The 23,467-nt window shown below is 48.0% G+C and overlaps 1 protein-coding gene across 1 annotated transcript in view; it reads left to right on the top strand.

Moving 5' to 3' along the window:
- The window catches only part of LOC147727726 (alpha-2-macroglobulin-like), a 1,118,600-nt gene that overhangs the window by 562,143 nt on the left and 532,990 nt on the right, over nucleotides 1–23,467 (top strand). Inside the window, exon 17 of the mRNA XM_086961723.1 lies at nucleotides 3,701–3,797. Coding sequence (XP_086817849.1) covers nucleotides 3,701–3,797 — 97 coding nt within the window. The remainder of the gene's footprint in view (nucleotides 1–3,700; nucleotides 3,798–23,467) is intronic.

The raw sequence follows: 23,467 nt of genomic DNA, 5'->3' as shown, positions 1-23,467 counted from the left end.
TATATACACAGAGAACCTGAAGCGCCTCAAGTGGAGTGAAGACATCAGCCAGAATATCCTGCAAGAAAGCATGGACATCATAAGAGGCGGAACCGATCAAGAAGTCTTGCGGATTGCGACATGGTCGATGCTCTGCTCTCACCTGATCAACCTTTTTCCAGCGAAACAACAGGCCCAAAGGCCAATCCAGTACCGCAAGTTCACAATGTCAATACAGACAAAGTCACTTAAGAAAGCCAGAAACAACACTTTGCGGTCACTCGCAAAATCTCCAGGGAATAGCGAATGCCTAAACCTTTATCAAGCTGCTCAGAAGTCTTTCAGGCTGGCGATGACTAAAGATAAAACTCAATTCTGGTGCAAATTGGTGTGGGAGAGTAAGAGTAAAAACTCAAGAAAATTTTGGGCCCTAATTAACCACACTAATCTGAGCACATCGAGCTTTGGAACAGCAAACATCCAAAAATCGGACTGGGCAACATTCCTCACCGACCACTTCAGATCCTCAGAACACCCAGGACCAACAGGATATAACCCCCTAAGAGAGACTAATTGCTTACACTCTGTCAATGAGGACTTTGAGGTGACACAAGAAAGGGTTGCTATAGAAGTGACAAAAGCAAGATCAGACGGAGCACCGGGTACAAATCTGGATCCCGCTCCTCGCCAAACAACTACAGACTCATTGCCCTATTGGACATTGAGGCCAAGCATTACGCAGGTCTCCTCTTGGAGGACCTGAGGTTATGGGCAAAGGAACGCAACCTGATCCCGTTGAACCAGACAGGGTTTGTTGCCAACTCAGGGACCATGACCAATCTATTAGCTGTATCAACCATTGTCGACAAAGCACTTTTAACATCTAGGTCAGTGTTTTGCTGCTTTGTCGATTTGGGGGAGATCTGATAAACTCTTGGAGGCAATCATTCAACTCCACTCCCGCACCTGGGTTCGGGTAAAGTTGGGGTCCGGCACACATCTCTCACGGAAAATTATGACAAACAGAGGCGTGAAGCAGGGATGTGTGCTGGCCCCTCTTCTTTTTAACCTGTTTATATCAGATCTGTCAAGCACCCTGAATGATACAAACAATCACCCCCCAAAGGTGGGAGGCACAGCTATAAATAACCTATTGTATGCCGATGACCTGGTTCTCTTTAGCCTCACCAGGGTCGGGCTGCAAAGGCTCCTTGACAAACTGCTTAGTTATACAACCACGAACCAATTAGAGGTCAACCTTAAGAAAACGCAAGTTGTCCCTTTTGGTAAAAAACAACACACCGGTGGTGGGTGGTTATTTAACAAAACAAGTCACGCTATAGGTCAGTCATATAAATATCTAGGTGTCCATTTGGACTCCAGATGTAATCTATTAAAACAGCGCAATGAGATCGCAGTTAAAGCCACGACCCTGGCGGTGTCACTAAGCAAGCTTTCTAAATATCTATCAGGTCCAACACTTACACCTCTCTTGGAAGTCATGAGAGCTAAAACTGGCCTCACCCTATCATACGGCATAGGGATATTTAGGGGGAAACTGAACATTGCTTTAAACCAGCACACGACCAGAATATATAAAAGAGTTCTCCGGCTGCCAAATTCTGCATCCCCAGCACAGATAAGATTAGAGATGGGGCTTTTAAACTATGAGGCTTCCAATGTGGGCACTTATCTAAAGCTCTGTCATAAACTAAGACAAGCGGACCCAGGCACATTAGAATCTTTAGTCTGGCTAGAAATTTCCCAGAATAACCCAGGTGGAACGTTTGGTCGCCTTTTTAAGGACGCCATGCACCAAATATCAGCGAGTGACCTATGGGTCCTCAATCCCAGTCAGACAGCTTTTAAAATGGCCATTAAAAAATGCGTGAGAATGAGATCACTTATTACAGATAAAGCACTTTTTGTAAAACGCAGTCACTCTTGGGCTCTCATAAACACATACAGACGGCTAGCCCCCGCTACTTACCTGTCTTGCACATACTCATTGTACCTAAAACGTAGCCTTATAGCTATTAGAATGGGTGACTGGCGTTTTTTGCAAGACCAGCCCCCCTGGCAACGTACGGCGGAAGTTATAACCTGTAGAGGGTGTGGCAAAACGGACGAAACTCTGCTGCATGTGGTCTGCCTTTGCCCACTTTTTAATTTTCAACGCAGGTGCAAACTAAAAGCTGAATGGAACAGGTTGGGTGCCTGGACCTGTAGGCAAGCCATTATTGTGGCTCTGAACCCAGAAAATACAGTCCTAAATATAAGGCTAGCTAATTTCATTCAGCAAGCATATCGTAATTTTAAGCAAAAGAGATCCCATAAAGCCTCCCCCTGATCCCTCTTAACCATTTAATAAACATTACAATATTTACCAACTTCTAAGGAAGATAAAATGAAATGAGCATGAGAAGTACCTGTAAGAGTATTGGGTTGTTTTTATATGTATGATACCACTGATTGCGTCTATTTTAAAACGTCATGGAATAAGAAGGATCAAGTTGTGGATGATCTCTATTTTTATACGACTGTTAAATAATCGATCGCGTCTTTGTACTTATTTTAACATTTGGATCATAATGTGAATTTTGTATTCTTCTTTTAAAGATATCTGTGTTATATCAAAATAAATACATTTGATTTGATTTTATACCAATGCCACATGTCATAGGCCATGCAGCGGGAAATTCACGAGTGCTCAGTTGCGAATCCCATACATTGAGAAGTCCATGCCTACAGCCTTTAAATGTGCCTATACGCATGCTCAATGCTGCATGTGACACTTCTATGAATGGCGTACTCTGTGCTATTATGCGGCCTCAATATGTTTTCCATGTAATGTTGATGTATATTTGCCACTGTGACTGGTCCTGGAATGTCAACCCCTTGCCATGTTTATGCTCTTTTGAAACACAATAAAACAGATTCAAACACATAAATGAAACACATGCAAGGATGTTTTACCATCCTCCTTCACTTCATTTTTTCTTCATTGATACAGGAAAATGTACTCTGTGGAAATAGGCAGTGGGCAAAACTGTAATGAGCACAAGGCAAGTAAAGAAGCTGTACATGACCTATCCTAAGTAGCATGTCCATGCATCGTCAGGGTTTGATGACCTATAGGGCAATCAGGCAGTGGCATTTATGCTAGACTCATAGTTCAGTGCGTGGGCAGGTTTTTGTAGCAGTTTTTGGGCATGTTTCTGGTCAGGTGGGCTGGGTTTTATTGATGATTTGCCTGATATTACCATAAACATTACTTGCAGCAAAATATCTTGCTTGGCTACACAAGCTCGAAACTGGCCTGATTTGCAGATGTTGGCCACCGCTAAGCCATCTGGGCCACTTTAATTTTGATAACGGCCTATTTTTTGTTCTATTCCAACCCTCTGAATTTCCATCATGTTTGGAATTTATTTGTTGATGTGATGGCTCCTTAATTGACGTTCTAGAGCTGTTTTAAAACGATTTCATCTCACTAGGCTGTCATAGGAAACAGTCCTACTGCCAAGGCAGCTAGAAAGTGTATCAGCCATAAACAGCCACACCTCTGTGAAATGGAAATTAAGGACGCACTAAGCGCTTGCCTGTTACGTTACAGTGATTTACTCTGTGCCTTGATAACCCTGTTTTGTAGCCAAGTACTGTAGTGAAACATGATTTGTAGGTCAGACTCTGAGACACCGCTACTTCTTTCTCTAAACAGGCGATGGGCCTGAAGGTGTTGACCAATGCTGAGGTTCGCGTGCCAATACCCTGCTTCCATGCACCGCCGGAACCCGTTCCTATGCCTATGGCTTTTGGTAAGTTGAAACAATAGCATTCCCTTCTGTTCTGATAAATGTAGACATTTGAGGTATAATATACACTTTTCTCTAACAATTAATTAATTAATTGTGTGCTTATATAGCGCAGGAATCACTCCCGAAGGGGTACCTCCGCGCTTCGACCGCTGCGAAACCCTTCCTGGCTTCCCTGAGAGATGGTCCCTTAATGGGTATCTCCAGGGTGAGACCAGGCATCCCCGGCGGTCTGGTGGGGCCGTTAGTGAAGATGAGGCAAGCTAGTGCCCAGAGTTGCCGAGTGTGATCGCTGATCAGAGTGGGCACCGAGGCGAGAGAATTATCGAGTCCGCTGACCCTGGTCCAGAAACCTGCCGCGTCGGGAATCGAACCCTGGTCCCGGGCCGTCCTCTGCTCTCGGGTCTGCCACCTCTAACCAGTGAGCCACACTACTTCACAATGAGGGGAAGGTCTGGATTAAGCTTGTATCCTACTGTGTTACTTGTGGGGACACGGGCCGAAGTTGTGTGGTATCACAGATGATATCAGTAAGCATGGTTCCATTTTACGTAAAATGGTGTTATCATTAAAGAGGTATGTGAGAGTGGGTAACGTGAGAATGAATGAGAGTGAAAATGAGTGCAACTGTGAGTGCGAATGACTAGGCCAGAGTGAGTGGGAATCAGTGAGACTGGGTGAGACTTAGAATGATGGCAAGAACATGTGACAGAGTGCAAGGGAGTGAAAATGACAAGGAGAATACATGAATATGAGTGAGGGAGTGAATGAACTATGTTTGATTAAAGGTTATTAAGCATGGGTGTTATTGAAAATAAGTGGCAGTAAAATTGTAAATTGATACTTGTATAGCGCACTACTCACCCACAAGGGTGTCAAGGCGCTTGTACGAATACCGCTGTGGAACCCATCCTGGCTTTCCCTGTGAGGCGTCCACTCCTGGGCACCCCCAAGGTGGAGGCCAGGCATCCTTAGCATTGTGGGGGCCGTTGTGGAGATTAAGCAAGCTATTGCCCAGAGTTGCAGAGTGGGACTCTATGATTGGATTAGGCACCGAGGCGAGAATTATCAGGTCCGTGGGATTTTGAGCCCAAGACCCACCGAGGCGGGGAATTGAACCCTGGTCCCGGGCTAGACCTCTGCATCAGGGTCTGCCGCTTTAATCAGTGAGCCACACTTCTCCACACTCATTGAGCCACACTTCTCCACGCAGTGAGTGCAGGGAAGTGAGTTAGAATGAAAGAGTGAGACTGAGTAAGTTAGAGAAAGAATAAATGCAAGTAAGTGAGACAGTGAAAGTGAATTGAGCTGAAGGAGTGAAGGAGAATGACTGCGACCAAGTAAATACAAGTGAGCATGAGTGAATGTGTGTGCATGCATGTGTTATTTTTGTAAGTCATTTGCAGGCCATTGAACATTGAAGGCACATTTAAATGTATGGGGTATCCACAACACAATGCTGAAGACAGCATATTGAAAGTAATTCTTGGCATATTGGTCACCCATGGCAAAATACTGGCACTGACACTAACGTTTTTTTTTTAGCAAATTGAACACCTGTTGCAAAATCCTGGTACTTGCATATTAGAGGTACTTCTTGGAATGTGGGAGGGAGTGAGGAGGCAGGCAAAATGTTGGCCCTAACATTGTGCAGATAATATCGAACATATGCTTATATTGATTGTATCAATGGCGCAATTCTGGCACTGGCATATTGTATGTAATTCATGGCAGAAGAGGGCACCCATTTCTTTAAGATCACCCAAGTCAAAATGCCTACCCTGGCACAATGGAGATAATTATTGACATTTGGAGGGCACCCACTTCACATTAAAAAACAATAATTCAACTAGTCTCCATTGACTTGGCACACCAAAGAGTTTTGAGTGAATTTATGCTAACATTGTGCTTTAAAGCGCATCATATGACCCAATTTTTTAACTCATTTTTTTCAAGGAAGCCCCCCCCTTTAAAAAAAACTCACAGAAAATATTGGCTTACTTGCATCACTTATTCGGTGGAATTGAGGGGCAAGTATTATGTCTGACTACTTTCATTGATCACCAGCTGCCATAGCTTTTAACCATTAAACACTGATTGGATAAACTGGATGTGATCCTCAATTTCACTATTTTGCATCAGCATCAGACCCTTATGGGTCTTTTGGTGTCCAATCCTTGCCTCACTCTCCTATGCCCTTGCCACTCTGCAAGCCCTCCCCATTCCTGAGATGATAGTGACTGGTGATTCATCATCTCCCACCTCTCCATTCTCCAATTATCATCTGTCAAGCCGATGTGCATCATGACTATCATCCCTCTGGAGTAGGGTAACAAGATCCAGCCCGTTTGTATCAGGTCCTGGTACAATTCCTCTGCACACAACTCTATTCTTCAGTTCATTGGATGCCGGTTTGCACTCCAAACTGCAATTCTCTCTCTAACGTTAAAATGAAGGTGCGTGGTTCATGGTAGGGGTTGATTAGGACATGCTCCTCAGTCCTCCACTATGACCTTGAGAAAAGAAGGCCTATTCACAGCAATGAATGGAAAGAGGAGGTAATGCAGCCACTGCTTAGCATTGTGGACATTGGAAAAGCGGCTGGGTTTTGAGAGGCATCTCTTCTCTGAGGTACAACGGGACGCTACAGGTGATGCTTATGTGGATGTGATGGTACCCAATAGCCTCAGAGATCCTGCTTTTGGGCTACAGCTGGGTGTGAGCCTGGGAGTTACTGCTCTCCCGAAAGAAGGAGACTGTAATTGTCCACAGTTGAGACGTTTCCTGACCAGATGACAAGTCAGTGGAGAGAAGTGCCAAATAAAAGAGGGAGCTCTGAAGCGGAGGCCTGCCTGTTGAAGGCCTTACCTAGGCCTTGCTGGCTCTGTAGGAGGGATCACTGTGGGAAGCACATAACCACACTGAACGGGAGACGGGTCATCTCAACTATGAGTCCCAGTAGCAGTACCAGTAAAGTAGAGTCCAAGCACCTCGCTACACATGCATGTACAAGAAAGAAGGATTCTGTGGTGACATCGGGGAAAGTTACTATGGAGAGTGTGAAACATGGTTACTCATCCTTAGTGTAGGTGTCTGGGTGTGGGCATCCTTATTGAGAACTAACAGAGTGACAGGATTGCTGGACCATGGGGGAAGTTTGCGGCACCACTGAGCTTTTTGCAATGTGTAATGCCCGCACACTATGGAGATAGGTTCAAAGAGATCATTTCTATTGGGTACTAAAGAATAAGAATCTGATAGTGGGTACCATGTAACTTACCCCAAATCATACCCACAGCTAATCATACACCCAGTGAACCTAAAATGATTGCTGGACTCCCCCCCCAGTGGCCATTGGAGCACCCTTGAATTAGTGTCCTGGAATGTGGCGGGTCTATGAGCCAAATTCCAGAACACTGAGTGGCTGTAATATATTAATAGATTTAATATAGTCTGTGTCCAGGAAACCTGGGAAGTGGAACCGGCCCACTTTAATTCGGCCGGATTCAAAGCTTTTGGTGTCCCAGCGGGTAGTTCTACGGCAGGTAGGGCAAAGGGGGGTCTCCTGATATGGGTTCACCTGAGTCTGGATGGGGTCTGGAAGGATCTAAAATAGTAATCGGACTGTATGATAGCTGTACAGTTCAAAAGTAAGGACCTCAACCTAACTCTAGTCAACTTTTCTAACGCGGGAGGTTGGAGTGCTGGAGGAAAGATTGGGGGCACAGAGAGAACAGGAGACAGGTGCGACGACCCCATTGATTTTATTAGCAGGGGATTTTAGTTGTCATTCGTGTCCGAAACTGATACAGTTCACGGAAGATTGGACATCCTGTAATGTAGAAGAATGAGCCCACTTCGATCATACGGTGGAAGGAAGGGAACTAAGCAGGGTGCTGAAAAGGTATAGCATGGAACATTCAATGGATTTGTTATCCATTAAACCTAATAGGCAGGTCAACCTTACCTTTAAAGGAAGAGGGCATAGTTCTTATATTGATTTTATACTTGTATCCCACCTGCTAAAACAGCAAATGTTGAGGTTTAATATAGAGTGTAGCGGTTTCAGTGACCATAACCCACTAACAGTGACGGTGGCAGTGTCAAGGGTTAGTAAGGTAACAAGGAGGGGGATAGTAGGTATTAGGGAAACGGTCACGGATCAAGGGCGGCGCCTAAAATGGTCCAAACTTAGTGAAGATAGTTTTTATAAATCACTCTTGGAAGAGGGGAAACAGCACCTAGAGGCGTGTTTAAACCTAGAGGTCAAGGAGCCCCCACTCGTCGAGGCATTTGAAGAAATAGGGCGGCTAGGGGATAGCCTATTGCATACGACAGGGAGGGGAATAAAAAAGATTGAGCCCAATGGTTTGATAGAGGGTGCTCCCTAGCCCAAAAGAACCTTAGAGCTGCTTTGAAAGATAAGCCCAGAGATATTCATAGGGTCATGCACTGCAGACTTACTTATAAACAGGCAGTAAGGCGCTGGAAGAACGCGCTCCAAACCCAAACATGGGAAGATCTAAGAGGAGCGTCAGAAAAAAGAGACCTTTCCACTTTTTGGTCGAAAGTCAATAGTCCCTGTTTTCAAGATGGAAACAGCCCACAAATTGTGTCTAATGTGCTACCTGAACAGTGGGTAGAACACTTTAGAGGGCTATATAACAGGGGGACTATTGTGACCGAGGAATACGAGGCCAACTGGGAGAGTGGGAGTGAGGTGCCAGAATTTACACTAGAGGAGATTGTGGGGGGCATCAAGGGCCTTACACGAAACAAAGCTCCAGGCCCGGATGGAATCCCGCCGGACCTTTTTAAACGTAAAGTGGAACTGTGGGGCCCAGTTCCAACAAGAGTCATAAATGAGGCCATAGTCTCTGGCCTACCCCGCTCATGGTCAACGGCTACTATAGTGCCCATTTATAAAAAGGCAAGTAGGGATAGCCCCCAGTGTTATCGTCCCATCTCTTTGATAGATGTAACAGCCAAAGTGATGGGCCTGGCTGTCTTGAATCGCCTTATGAGCTGGGAAGAAGAACATCATGTGCTTACTGATGTCCAGTAGGGCTTTTGGGCATGCAGATCCACGACCAATCAATGTCTAAACTTGTATCTACCGGTGACAAAATATACAGTAACAAATAAGGAAAAGATCTATTTAGCATTTATGGATCTGGCAGCAGCTTTTGACTGCGTGAACCGGGAGAAGCTGTGGACTATAATGTCCAATTTAGGGGTAGATGCCGGTCTCACTAAGATTCTGAGAGCCCTTCACTGGAACACATCTGCAAAAGTGAGGTACAATTTGGAGGGAGAGAATACTGAGTCATTCGAGTGCACCAGTGGGGTCAGGCAGGGGTGCATATTGGCCCCCTTTCTCTTCTCTATATATATCAATGGCCTAGAACAATTTTTAATTAAACTAAAAGTGGACTCAACCAGAATAGGAAGCAGACCAATTCCTGTATTGCTCTATGCAGACGACGCGGTGTTGGCTCGCACCCCACTTGGACTGCAGCGTCTGATAGACGGGTTTGTAGATTTTATGAATAGTTTAGATCTATCTGCCAACCTGAGTAAATCATATATTATGGAGGTGTGGCCAAAATACTTGGGCAAAAATTTTAATTACAAAATAGGTACAGTGAGTTTAGCGAAGGTACAGACCTTTTCATACCCAGGCATTTTATTTGATAGGGGCCTTCATTTTAAATCACTGATCGGGGCGTGGCCAAGATGGCGGGGTGAGCGGACGCTTCCTCCCGTAGCTCCCCCGGCCCAGCTCAGCTCGAGCCCCGATTCCTGCGCTTCTCTCCCCCCGCGGCTGCACTGCGGGCAAGAGAACTGTGCCGGAGTTCTTGGGGCACATTTTGATACCAACTTGACTTCTGTTGCCCCGGGGGAAGTCCCCGAAAAGTTTGCTCAACGATCGCTCCGGGGAGCAGAGCCTGGGTCGCCCCGAGGAGAAGGGCCTGGAGGCGGAGCATATCGCGGCGCTGTCCGCGCGCCTCGGCTGGGCCGAGTGCTGAAAAGCTGGAGACCCCGGGGAGCGGACTAGACGGACTCCGCGGAGTGTGGAAGCTTCCTGGCCGGCGCCCTTGTGGCAAGAACCATCGCTGGACGACAGACCCCAGCCCGGCGACGGCGATCCACCCCCCTGCCTTGGGTGTCGGTGTGTGACGCCTTGCGGACCCCGAGCTTGGAAGTGAAGGACGACGGAGTCTGAGCGGGGCCCGGCCCGGGCGTACTGGCCGGTGTTAATGGGAGGCATTGGTTTCGCTCCTTCCCGACCATTGCTGTTTGAGGGTCGCCCATGGACTTGCTGGCCTAGGCTGCCCTCCCGGGTTCTGCCCTCCCGCCATCTTGTCTTTGTGGAGCTGAAACTGGTGGCCCTCGCCCGCGCCCTTACCACACGGGCGCCTTGGTTCCTCCTGGTGCCTACACATCTGCTGTCCTCCCTGGGAGCACACAGCTGAAAGCCTCCGTTTTGAACATTGCTGACCACCCTAACTGGCTCGATGGTCGTCTCGCCCTGACCCGGGCCGCCATTTTGTCGCCTGTGACGCACCACCCTTGTCCTCGGTGAGGCCTTCACATCTGGTGCCCTCGAGCGGTTGGGCACATCCACAGCGGCTGGCTCTAGGCCTCATCCACTGCGGAGGCCAAGATGACTGGGAGACGAGGCGCGGCACGGGGAGATCGCACTCTGCCGGAAATGCTTGGCAGGTCCCAGCAACTACGCGACAGGACGCAGCCGTCCCCGGGGTCCTCCCGGGCCTCAACGGACGCCACCGGAGGCGAACCGCCAGTCACGAGGTCCTTTATGGAGGACTTATTCAGCTCCCTCAAGGAGGAATTCCAGACTCTCAAGACCGAGGTGGCCGGAGAGGTACGTGAAGTGCGTAGGGAGGTCGAAGGCCTGGGCGAGCGGGTCGACACTGTGGAAACGGCGGCCCAGCGTCGCGACGAAGAGATAGTCCACCTCCAGCAGGACGTCCTCCGCCTACGGGAGCAGTGTGTCGAGCTCCAGGCCCGCTCGGAGGACCTCGAGATCAGGTCCAGGCAGAATAACATCCGGGTGCGAGGCGTTCCGTCCGCGGATGAGGGTGCGGACCTAGTGGCCTATCTGCAGGACCTGTTCCGCGACATCTTGGAAGAGGGAGCGGACTTCCAGATCCGCATCGACAGAGCACATAGGGTGGGCCGCCAGCGCCAGTCATCGGGCCCCCGCCTGATATCCTGGCATTCCTGCCGGATTTCCCCTTAAAGGAGCGCATCATGATGGAGGCCCGCAGGAAGCAACCGCTGTCCTTCCGAGAACGACCCGTGGCGCTCTATCAAGACCTGTCCGCCATCACATTGCAGAAGCGCAGGTCTTTCCGCATCGCCACGGACTTTCTGCGGGAGCATGAGACGGCCTATTCCTGGGGTCACCCCTTCCGTCTTATCTTTCGATGGAATGGGGTGCTACATCAGCTGCGCTCCCTACAGGATGTCTGTGGGGTGCTGGGACTTACAGCTACGGAGGAAGAAGGAGCTACGCCCGCATGGAGGCGCCCCGAGCGGCGAGGCCGACGGAGATCGAGGAGGCGCCAATCGTCGGCGACAGTGAGTCGTCCTGACTCCCCTACCATCAGGGCGGATATGGCGGAGGCCCTGAGGACTGCGGCCAGGAACTTGCCTGAATCTAACGGCGTGGCCCAGACGGCCTAACTTTACTCCGGGGGGAGAGATTCTTAGCTTCTATGATGCTGGGCTGGGGCTGGGGGTTGGGGGGGAGCGGTTGGAGGTGTGTGGCTGGACGTCCACTTGACTTTTTTCTGCAGACTCGCCCTCTTGGGCTGGACTGAGACAATGGGGTGTTTTTTCTTGTTTTTGGTTTTGGCTGGTTGCCATGGGTTGGTTTTGGGGGGGGTTTAAGAACTGGTTTGGTGCTGGGGGGGTCCCGTCCGATACTGTCCGAACACTTGCGAAGCCGATCCTGGCCTTCCCTGCTCCCCTGCCCCGCGTGCCCCTCCTGCTGATCCCTCGCTTGCTGCATAGCGCTTTGCCTCCCCGTGAGCGATGCCGCCCCTGAAAGTAGTGACCCTTAATGTTAAGGGTCTGAATAACCCTGTAAAGCGTAGGGCGATCCTTTCCCTGCTAGAGGGGTCGCAGGCGGATATTTGCCTCCTGCAGGAAACCCATTTACTCTCTAAGGACTGCCATAGGTTGCGCTCTGCCAAGTTCCCCACGCAACTCTTTTCCTCGGCTGCGACTAAGACTGCGGGGGTGGCCATTCTTCTAGCTAGCTCCTTCAGGGGTGAGGTGTTATATAAACATGCCGAGCAGAAGGGGAGGCTTCTAGTGTATCGCATGCGTCTGGGAGGTGTTGCCTTTACGGTTGGTTCCGTTTACAGCCCGAATGACCACCAGGATCGCTTCCTGGACTCTGTGTTAGTGGACGTTACTGCCTCGCCCGACCGCCATATTATCTTGGGGGGAGACCTGAACATGGTCTTCGACTCCACCCTGGATAGGTCTGCCCAGCGCTTTCCGCAGACGGGGGAGCTTTCTAGAGCGGTGCAAGACCAGATTGCTGAGATGGATCTACATGACCTCTGGCGAACCATGCATCCCACCGACAGGGACTACTCATATTTTTCCCACGCACACCGCACTTATTCGCGGTTAGATTATCTCCTGGTGAGCGGCCCGCTTCGCTCGGCCGCCACGGCGGCGGACATCGGGGTCTTGTCCTTGTCCGATCATGCACCGGTTTCCGGAGTTTTTGCTTGGCCGGCGGCCCCCCCCTCCAGAGGGATGTGGCGGCTTCGGGACACGCTTCTCCATAAGAAACTGGTGGTGAAGCGAATAGAGGAGGTCATCCGAGAGTACCTGACCCACAATGACAACTCCGATACGTCCCTGGCGACGCAGTGGGCGGCTTTGAAAGCAGTCATCAGGGGGGAGTTTATCTCCATTTCCTCGGCGGAGAATAAGGAGCGCCAACGCAAGAGGGAGGAACTAACGGCGCAGGTCAGGGAACTTGAACAGGTTCACCGCCGGACGGGGGCTCCTCGTGTTTGGAGGCAGCTGAAGGCGGCGCGGAAACTCCTCTCTGCGTTGGACCTAGACCGGGCGGAGTATGCGGCGTTACGCTTGAAGCATGCCTATTACACCGGCGGAGATAGGTGCGGTAAGCTCCTGGCCCATCGGCTCAGAGCTGCGCAGCAACGCAACGTGGTAAAAGAGCTAGTGGGAGTAGATGGGGTCCCGGTTTCCGGTGACGCGGAGGTGGCGGATTCCTTTCGTGCCTATTACGAGGCGCTGTACGCTGCAGAGCCCTCCCCACCGGGAGAGGCTGAAGCCTATCTGGACTCCGTAACCCTCCCGACCCTGGATTCCGCCCAGGCGGACCACCTGGAGAGGGATATTCACGTGGAGGAAGTCATCTCCGCTATTGCTCGGCTCAAGCACGGCAAGGCTCCGGGCCCGGATGGCTATACGGCCTTGTTCTACAAGACCTTCTGTCCCACTGTCGCGCCTCTCCTGGCTCGCTTATTCAATTCCTTCTCCGACCCAGGAGCTATCCCGCCGGACCTTCTCTCGGCGACTGTGTCGGTTATCCCGAAACCGGGAAAGGACCGGACTCTGTGCGGCTCGTACCGGCCCATCTCGCTTTTGAATGTGGACCTCAAGCTTTACACGGGGATCTTGGTGGCCAGGCTGGGTCTACACCTGCCAGGTTTGGTGGAGGCGGACCAGGCCGGTTTTGTACCCGGTAGGCAGACGGTCGACAACACCAAGAGGGTGACGCACGTGCTAGAAAAGGCCTCACGCGTCCCGGGGGAGCGGATGCTGCTATCGGTCGACGCGGAGAAGGCCTTTGATAGGGTTCATTGGCCGTACCTCGAGCTGGTCCTTGGGAAACTGGGGATCGGCGAGAAGTTCCGCACTATGGTCTTCAATTGTTATAGGAGACCGTCAGCATCTGTGCGTGTCAACGGACACAGCTCCGGCAGCTTCGCCATTGAACGCGGCACGAGACAGGGTTGCCCCCTTTCGCCGCTCCTGTTTGCCCTCTATATGGAGCCGTTTGCCCAGAGGATTCGCGATAACCTGGACGCTATTGGGGTGAAGATGGGGCAATACACGCATACTGTCAGCTTATATGCGGATGATGTCTTGCTGACCCTGGATGACCCAAGACGGTCGCTCCCTGCCTGCGTCCAGGAGCTGGACTCCTTTGCCCGCGTGGCGGGCTTTAAAATGAATATGACTAAGTCGGCTGCCCTGGACGTGTCGCTCTCTGTCGACACCAGGCGGGACCTCCAGCGTCTTTTTCCTCTGCAGTGGTCCTCCTCCACGGTGCCTTACCTGGGTATTTTGCTTGCTCCCTCCCTGCCTGCAATGGTCGCCGCTAACTATTCCTCTCTGGGCAAGAAAGTCAAAGACGAACTCGGCCGATGGAAAAAAAGGCCTGCTCTCGTGGCTGGGCCGTATCGCAGCGGTGAAGATGACGATACTGCCTCAGATCCTGTATCTTTTTCGCGCTCTGCCTCTCCAGCCTCCTGTAGGTTGGCTACGGCAGACGCAGGCAGACATCTCCCGCTTTGTGTGGCAGGGTCGTAAGCCGCGGATGAAGCTGGTCCTCTCCATGCTTGCCCCGGAGGCGGGGGGTCTCGGGGTCCCGGACCTCCGGAAGTACTTTCAGGCGGCGCAACTTCGGTACTTGGTGGAATGGAGCCGGTGGGAATCGGACAAGCATTGGCTCTTTCAAGATCAGGCAGTTGCGGGCCGTACCCTCCAGGAAGTCCCGTTCCTGCGGCGCACTCACCGCCCGCCTAATCTCTACGCCTCTTTTATCACCCGGGTTCCGCTGAGAGTGTGGGACGCGGTGTGTGAGCTTCGTGAACTCACCACCTTTCCATCGCCATTCACTCCCATTGCTGGCAATCCAGACTTCACTCCGGGTCTGGAACCGGGAGCCTTTTCTCACTGGGTGAGTGCGGGTTGCAGGGTGCTTTTCCAGATTTACGGGCCGGAGGGTGTGCTCCCCTTCCAGCAGCTCCGACAGGAGTTTGGCCTGACGGAGGGGGACAGACTGCGTTATATGCAAGTCCGCCACTGGGCTCTTCAACCCTCAGTACGCGACGTCGCTGCCCGTTCGATTACGCCCTATGAGCGATGGCTGGTAACCCGGGCCTCGGATGCCAAGCTTATCACCGACTTGTACAAGTTTCTCCAACCCCCGCCATTTCATTACCATAACCCAGGGAGGGAGCGTTGGCACAGGGAATTGGGCAGGACCTTGAGCCACAAGGAGTGGGACAGGATTGCGTATCGGGCGAGGCACTCTGCGTACCACACTGGGCTGACGGAGACCTTTACTAAGGTATCCACCTATTGGTATTACACCCCGGAGAGGCTTTACGAGATGCGCAAAATCGGTGCTAAAGGTTGCTGGCGCGGCTGCGGACAGGAGGGCACCCTCACGCATATTCTCTGGGAGTGCCCGGTGCTGTCGGCCTATTGGAAGGAGGTCCTGGATGAGGTAGATAAGCATTTTGAGATTGAGCTCCCGCGCTTCCCCGTGTATGTTTTGCTAGGCCTCCCCAATGACCTGATGTACCCGCTGAAGTCCCGTAGGGGTAGGCAGATTGCGATTGCGCTAGGTTCCGCGGTCCAAAACATCCTTGTACTCTGGCGCACCCCTACTGCCCCCTCCATCACTGGTTGGCTACATAGGCTCTGGCAGGTACTGGGCATGGAGAAGATGTCGCTCACGGTGGCTGGGAATGTTGACCAGTTTGAAGAGCTCTGGCACCCCTTTTTGGCACTGCTATCCACGGAGTTTCGCGAACTCACATGTCCACGGTACCTGCGACTCCTTAGGCTGACACCGCCGGCGGCTACAGCGGAGTGAATGTGCGGGCTCGGGGGTCTGGGGCTGGGGGTGAGGCGCGGGGTCATATGCTTTTAATGCTGATTTTCGGACGGGGATGTTGGGGTATTGTTTTCTTCTTTTTCCTCCTTTGCTTCTCTTTTTTCTCCTTTTCTGGGGACGGGGGGTTGGAGGGATGGTGTGCTTTCTTTTTTACTGTAATGCGGGACGTTATTCCAGCTCTGCCTTGCTTAGGGAGTGGGGGTCTCCTGGGGGGTCATTCACAATACTTTATTGCTTTATGACTCCTGCCTTGTTACCCTCTGGGGCTTCCTGCCTCCCTCCTTCTCTTCTGAATCGCTGCAACGTTCCGCTTCTTGTACTGTGTATTCGCTTGACCTCCTATTCCCTTCCCCATGCTCTTTTTGTACTTTAATAAAATACTTTAAACCTAAATCACTGATCGAGGAACGTTGTAACAAGTTAGTATCAAGCTCTGGGGCAATAATGAATTTTGGCCGCAGATTGGGGCGCTGGTCCCCTGAGCAGATGCTGACTTTTTACAACTCGATCTGTTGTGCAAAAGTGGCATATGGGGCGGAATTGTGGGGGATGACGGAGGTGGCTAAATTGCAAATTGAGGAAAATAAATACCCGAGAAGGCTCCTCAAAGTCCCCCAGTGTATAGTCCCACATTTTACATGAAGATCTGGGTTGTGAATACCTAGAGGACAGGGTGAGGACTAGGCCCCTTGTTGCTTGGCTAAAGATCTGGGTTAACCCAGAAGCCAGCTTGACTAAACAGATAATCACTGACTGCCTGGGGAGGGAGAAGGGACTGTCCATCCCTTGGCTCAAATATGTGAAGGACAGCCTGGATAATATCGGGTGTGTGGATCTTTTTCTGACACCATCCTGTATTACAAAGCGGGATCAGGTCAGAATAAAGGAGATGCTATCTATAAGCAAAGCCAAAGTACGTGAGGTTGAGGCTAGAGACAAACAGTCAGTCAAGGCACCTGCTGTAGTGAGATCTTGCAGTGGATTGGAGCATTACCTCGCCCTTGTACATAACGCCCAGGATAGGTTTTTATTCACACGTTTTAGGCTCAACTTTTTACACCATTTATTAGCCGAACCAGCGGTTTTTACAAATTTTGTTGAGTCAAACGGCTCTTGCGGCTGCGATCATCGATCTCCGCAGAATACCCTTCATTTTGTAATATTATGCCAATTTTATTCAATGCCCAGGCGTCGCTTTTTAATGTGTGTTTAAAAAGGCCAATCTTAGATCTGTGAAAAAAGCTCTTGTATTTTTACAAATGGCCCGAGATCCCCTGACTTTATTTTGTGTGATAATTTTTTTAAGATCATCAGTTAAATTAAGAGATACTAGGGGAATATTTTGAGTAATCGCATGACAATACTGATAGAAAAGTGGAGAGGAGATTGTGGTTCTCAAACATGATTGGTGTAATTAATAGTATTGTATTTCCCTTGATGTTTTCTTTGAACTATCTATGCTCGTATGTTTTTATAAATTGTACTTTTATGGTGTTAATGAAAAAAATGCTGAATAAAGAATATGATGATGATGATAGTGGGTAAAGTGACACTCCGGCCATATTAAACATCTGGGTGTCTGCCTCAATGGCATATGCTCTAGAAGTTAGGCCTGTATGCTGAGAAGCTATGGTAAACTGTGCCCCGACAACACAATAATTTAATGAGGAGCCTAGTGCATGGAAATTGCTGAGCCTAATTGGTGCCATAGGTGTAGGTGACATTCTTTGGATCAGACCTTGGTGTCTCGCTGTAGCGAGCACCTACTGCTAAGTGAGGAAACATGGCAGAGTTAATGGCCTCCGCCAAAGTGAAAAAAGAACATTTGCACAGAGGAGGACAAAGCAAAATGAACCAGCGTCACTCTACCCTTCCTAAAAAGGAAACCGCTGACATGGTGGCGCTTTCACAAATAAATCTTTGTCTGAGAGACAACTTCTTCTTCTTGAGGCAAAAACTTAAGTTGCAAGACATCAAGAAAGACTTGAGCTCTCTTGGGAAGTGGGTGCTTTCTTTTGGATATCAAACAGATCAGAAGAGATTAAGCTCCTAGGTAAGAAGTAGTGAAGCTCAGAGAACAGAACATGATACTTAAGAGCCACATAGAAGAACTTAAGAATTGATCTAGGAAAATCAAAGTATGGATCTGGGGTGTTCCCAAGAGGATCTGAATGAAGACATAATAGAATAGGTATTAAAGATGTTCAGGATGTTTTTCCATTCTGACATCTCAGGGCCTATCAAACTGGATAGGACCCATAGGACGCAAACTAGCAGCCCTGGGGGAATAGGCCACTGGACATTCTTAATTGAATCACCCATTTTAAATATAAAAGATTATGGCAGCTGTAATGGAAATAGCGGACTACACTTTCAAAGGGCATTCTGTCCTCTTAGTCCAAATCCTATCAGCCATCACACACCACTAGAAAATAACCTTTTGCCTGGAGATAGACCTCATTCTAGAGCAAAAAAAAATTGACCATCAGGGGGGGCTACGAATTTCATCTTATCTCTCAATGTCAGGGGCAAATGCATCAATCAAAGTTACTTGCTGAATGAAAGTAAATTATACAAATTTCAAAGGCACACGCAGACAAAACAGACAACTTAAAGATAGACCAGGTGAATCCAAGATAAGAAGTAAAATAAGAAAAATGGAAGAGAATCCCAAAATGGAAAAAAGATCTACATCCTAGGAAAGGAAGGCTGTTTACAGCTAGTAGCGGGGAGCTACCCGTATAGGCCTTGAAGTAGCCCTTGCTTCAATGAAAGCTTGCAAGGAGAAAAATTACTTATTGCTGTTAGGTGCCTACATGCTTCTGAATGAATTTAAAAGAAAATGCAGGCGATGGAGGCAACTCTTTTAGGGTATTGTGGCAGGTGGAACTATAAAAAAGAAGGTAGCCTGAAGTGGAGATGATGTTCTGGAAAGTCTGGAGTTTGGTTTAGGAAGTGAGTAAGGCAAGGAGAGTTTGGTTTCGGGTTTGTTTCTTGGAAGGAATGTTTGGGCGGGAGAGGGAACTGGCCGTTATTCTGCATTATTGATTATGAGGAGACCACGAAGAGAGAGGGCTCAGGAGAACAACACTGGTAATACAATTGCTTGCTCTTAACTAAAGTCACTTAATGGGAAATAAATTGATATGTGTGCCTCTGAATGTGAGAGGATCGCACTCCCTCAGCAAGTGATAAGAGGGCATGTAAGCATCTGGGGCACGGCTGCTTCATTAAAAAAAAACATCTGCTTACAAAAGAAGGCATATTGCAGTTTAGATCTTGTTTCTTCCCTATGCAACATTTTGATGTTAGCTGAGGTTGGATGCCACTGGTGTCTTGAGGATCATCTCGCTATGGCTATGCAAATTGGCCGAAGTACACACTCCCTGCACTTGAATCTTGGTGTAGCAAGGCAGAGCAGGCAATATTTTTTCACGGAGGTAGTGTGAGGGGTAAGAGCGCAAACTTTAACGGTCAGCTAACAGATGGACTAATGTACCCTTCAGCCCAGTGCTTATCTTTTTTATAAAAAAGAAAGAACTTTTAAAACACTGCATAACATAATACTAAACTGGGCGATTTAAGAATTCAGGTACATGGTTATAATTATAATCACTTGGCTCTGCACACTAGGCAAAGTGCGCTCTTTCCGTATGTGACTCTTATGACAGCAAGAGCAAGCAAAGGCTTCTCATAGAAGTAATGTAGGGAACAAGAGCTGACAACTCACTCATCAACCAATAGACATAGTAATGTATTGTCCAGCCCATTACTTATCTTTTTGAAAAAGCACACTGCATCACATAATAATACACAGCGCATATTCGAGAATTAAGATACAGGGTTATACTCCTGTGTGTGGTCTTCCAAGAGGCACTACACTCTTAGATACCCTCTCTCTGCTATCAGAGTTCCCCAGCACCTATAATCCATGCCGTATAATATGGAGAAAGGCACTGATTTAGCAAAAGTGTTGTTCACTCAAAAAACTCCTAACGCATTGATGCATCCAAATGTTCAGTTCACATTCATCTCTGTACGTTTACCCATTAAAAGTATTACATTTGACCTGCAGACCTCGGTTTGCATCCTCTGTCTCTTGCTCCACTCGCAGCCTTAGGCCTTGAGGTTACCTGCATTGTGTTGTTGCATTTCGGGGGGTGAGGGTCAGACAAATGCAATGGTCCTGCTTTGGCTGAGGTGGCTCCTGAGCTGTAGGCATTGCGACTGTGACCTCTAGGAAATTGATGGCTTGAGCTCTCTTGGGAAGTGGGTGCTTTCTCTTGGATATCAAACAGTTCAGAAGAGATTGAGCTTCTAGGTAAGAAGTAGTGAAGTGCAGGGAACAGAACAGGATACTTAAGTGCCACATGGAAGAACTTAAGAATTGATCTAGGAAAATCAAAATAAGGATCTGGGGTGTTCCCAAGAGGATCTGAATGAAGACATAATAGAATAGGTATTAAAGATGTTTAGGATGTTTTTCCATTCTGACATCTCAGGGCCTATCAAACTGGAGAGGACACATAGGACGCAAACTAGCAGCCCTTTGGGAAAAAGGCCACTGGACATTCTTAATTGAGTCGCCCATTTTTAAATATAAAAGATTATGGCAGCAGTAATGGAAATGGCGGACTTCACTTTCAAAGGGCATTCTGTCCTCTTAGTCCAAATCCTATCAGCCATCACACACCACTAGAAAAGAACCTTTCGCCTGGAGATAGACTTCATTCCAGAGCAACAAAAAAAATTTGACCATCAGGGGGGAGTCAGAAATGTCATCTTATCTCTCAATGTCAGGGGCAAATGAATCAATCAAAGTTACTTGCTGAAGGAAAGTAAATTATACAAATTTCAAAGGCCCACGCAGACAAAACAGACAGCATAAAGATAGACCATGTGAATCCAAGATAAGAAGTATAACAAGAAAAATGGAAGAGAATCCCAAAATGGAAAAAAGATCTATTTGTGTATTACACATGCTGTCAAATATGGAAAGAAACAAAGGTGTTCAAAATGAACCAATAAATGACCGAATGATTGGCGTCACTTTCTATGACGCCAGTCATTCGGTCATTTATTGGTTCACTTTGAACACCTTCGTTTCTTTCCATATTTGACAGCATGTGTAATACACGATATTGATTTTCATGTTTATGTAATCAACAACCTTGTAAATCACTGTTTGATTAGTTAACTTAGCATTATTCTAGACACAGTGAGATGCTTCCCATTAAGACCTGCTCAATATTCTTTTTGTTTGTAGAATTATTCCCTGACGAAGGGCAGACACAATGCCCGAAATGCATTGGGATCATTGATGTATTGTGGATATTCAATTGAGAGACATTCTTGTATTACTTCATGAAGATTTGAACATTTGAACGACAATGATCATTGAATAGAAGTGGTCATTAAAAATCTTTTTGACAATGGATTGATCGTTAAACATTTGATTTACCTGAAAATTGGATTTAAACATTTGTTTGTTTTCATACGCTGTGCACTGGGGGACAACCCCTATTTAGGGGCTGCACTCTTTTGTTATTGTTGATAACGCTGTTTGGTACAGACAGCGAAGCCCTGGTTGCACGCAACATTGAAAGAACTATATCAATATCAAATGAACATAGGCTGTGCGTGTCCCATTCCCATTTGTTGGCAATCCACCAATCCCAGCGCAGCTTCACACCAACTGCCCTATCCCAGCGCGGCACCTACTGACGTCACTCGCCTCCTCTTCGCAGCAGTTCCCCTCCTTTACAGTTCGTCTCACAATCACACACGCGTCCCAAGCATACACTGAAATGATCACTTCCGACCAAGCAACCACTTCGCTGACTGTACGTCCACAGTCTGACTCTACGTCCACAGTCGCATAATAGTCACTGAACTGGCAACTGTCTGTCCGCGAAACGACCGGACAATCACCTCAACTAATAGGTTACAAACACGCAGCAACTCACGACCAGCGTCAGTTACTCACATACTCACACATTCATTCCCCCTTACTCGGTCCAGCGGGCGATCAATGGTACCTCACGATCCCCTTAACAATGGTCGACAATTACTATGGGTGTTCGATACACCCGAACCACTTAAGCTACTCCTTGAGCCTAAGATTTTCCTGGGCTGCAAGCGCTCACAGCCTATTCTCCTTTCATACAACAGGCATTCCAACTCCGCAAGACATCACAACACAACATATAACACCGCAATCTAACAACATAACCCTATTCATACTCACTCTCCTACGAACTGCTGCTTTTCGCCGCACCGTCACTCTCCGTCAGTTTCCATGGAGCACTGTCTTCCGCCGACAATCCACTGGGCAATCATTTTCTAATTTCTATGGGCCTTGGGAGACTCTTATCCTAATCTAGATCAGATCTTTCCCTACTCTAGAAAGGGAACCATCCTACTCTGCTACCTACTGGGGAAGCTGGGATTTTCATCTAGATTTTCCTACTCATCTCTAGAATCCCAAACCAGGTAGACTGGACCTTTTTCCCTGTTCTATAAGAATAAAGGGAAGATTTACAAAAGCTTTGAACAACTTCACCATCAAATCCAAATTAAACTCAAAGGACCACTGGCTACGAACTGAAGTTTCAAAGATTTATTACAAAGCCAAAAATAGTTTGACATACAAACATCTCAGCAAGAGGTTCAAAAAGTAAACTGGCACTAATACAAACATAATTCTACGCAAGATTCTCAGACGACTCAGAATAAACAGCAAAGTCAATTCGAGTAACATTAGGCAACCAAGAACAGTCCCAGCTTGTAGTTTGGACTGCATTTACAAAAAGGAAAAAGAAAGTGATTAGTCTGTCCCTACACTATTCTAAGGTGACATCCCTACAAAACATTCCCATCAGACAAGAGTAAAGGTGTCAGCGGTGAAGATTTCCAAAGAAGTACATACACTTTCTTCAGGCAAATAGTCTAACTGTTGAGCTTGTTCTAAGATGCTCCTTCTTACACCCCACTCTGCCCTAAGTTTCCCAAGACTCTCTCTCTACAGCTTTCTACATCCTGCTCTGTCCGTTCCCTAGCTAAGATCTGCTCTCCACCCTCGGGAGCTGTCCCTAATACAAAGTCCCAAAAACAGTTGACACGCCCAGAGGTACACCCCTCTGGCAGGTGAAGATCTTTGGATTTTTCCAGCATGTCACCTTTCCATCCAGCGTCCATTGGTGTGTCCTTGGGTCTCAGACACCTTCCTCGCTAAATGTTGCACTCCTAAATTCTTTGGCAGCTTTTCTCCATTCGCGCCTCCTATCCTAACTCCTAAACAGTGGACCCTTCTACCTAACAAGCTTTGTGGCCTTGCACCTGCAAGCTGAAATACATGGGAACATCTTTACAAGCATTTGAAGTTATAATTCAACATTTTGCTGAGGACAGCTTCTTCCCCGAAGAGAGAAAATCTTTCCTTCTCGACTAAAGCTAACAAAAGAAAATACAGTTAGGCCTCTACTGGCTTTAACATGTCCCAGGCCTTTGCACGTTTAAAGACATTTCTAATACAACATAATATTGCATTTCACCACTATGGAGCATTGATCCTGCTTTCAATGTAAGCACTACCTTTCATATTAGAAGCCTATATCAATTCACTCCTTAATAAGAATGTATACATTTCAAAAGCATTTCATTAGTAATACAACATTTCACATATGATTATACTTCTACATTAGGCAACACGGCATTTCAATGAAAACGCTACAGTAGTCTTTAA

The sequence above is a fragment of the Lissotriton vulgaris genome, chromosome 3_1 (assembly GCF_964263255.1).
Source record: "Lissotriton vulgaris chromosome 3_1, aLisVul1.2, whole genome shotgun sequence".
In the NCBI taxonomy this organism is placed as follows: domain Eukaryota; kingdom Metazoa; phylum Chordata; class Amphibia; order Caudata; family Salamandridae; genus Lissotriton; species Lissotriton vulgaris.
Note: the sequence above shows the minus strand (reverse complement) of the source record. Positions and strands in the feature narration are given on the sequence as shown.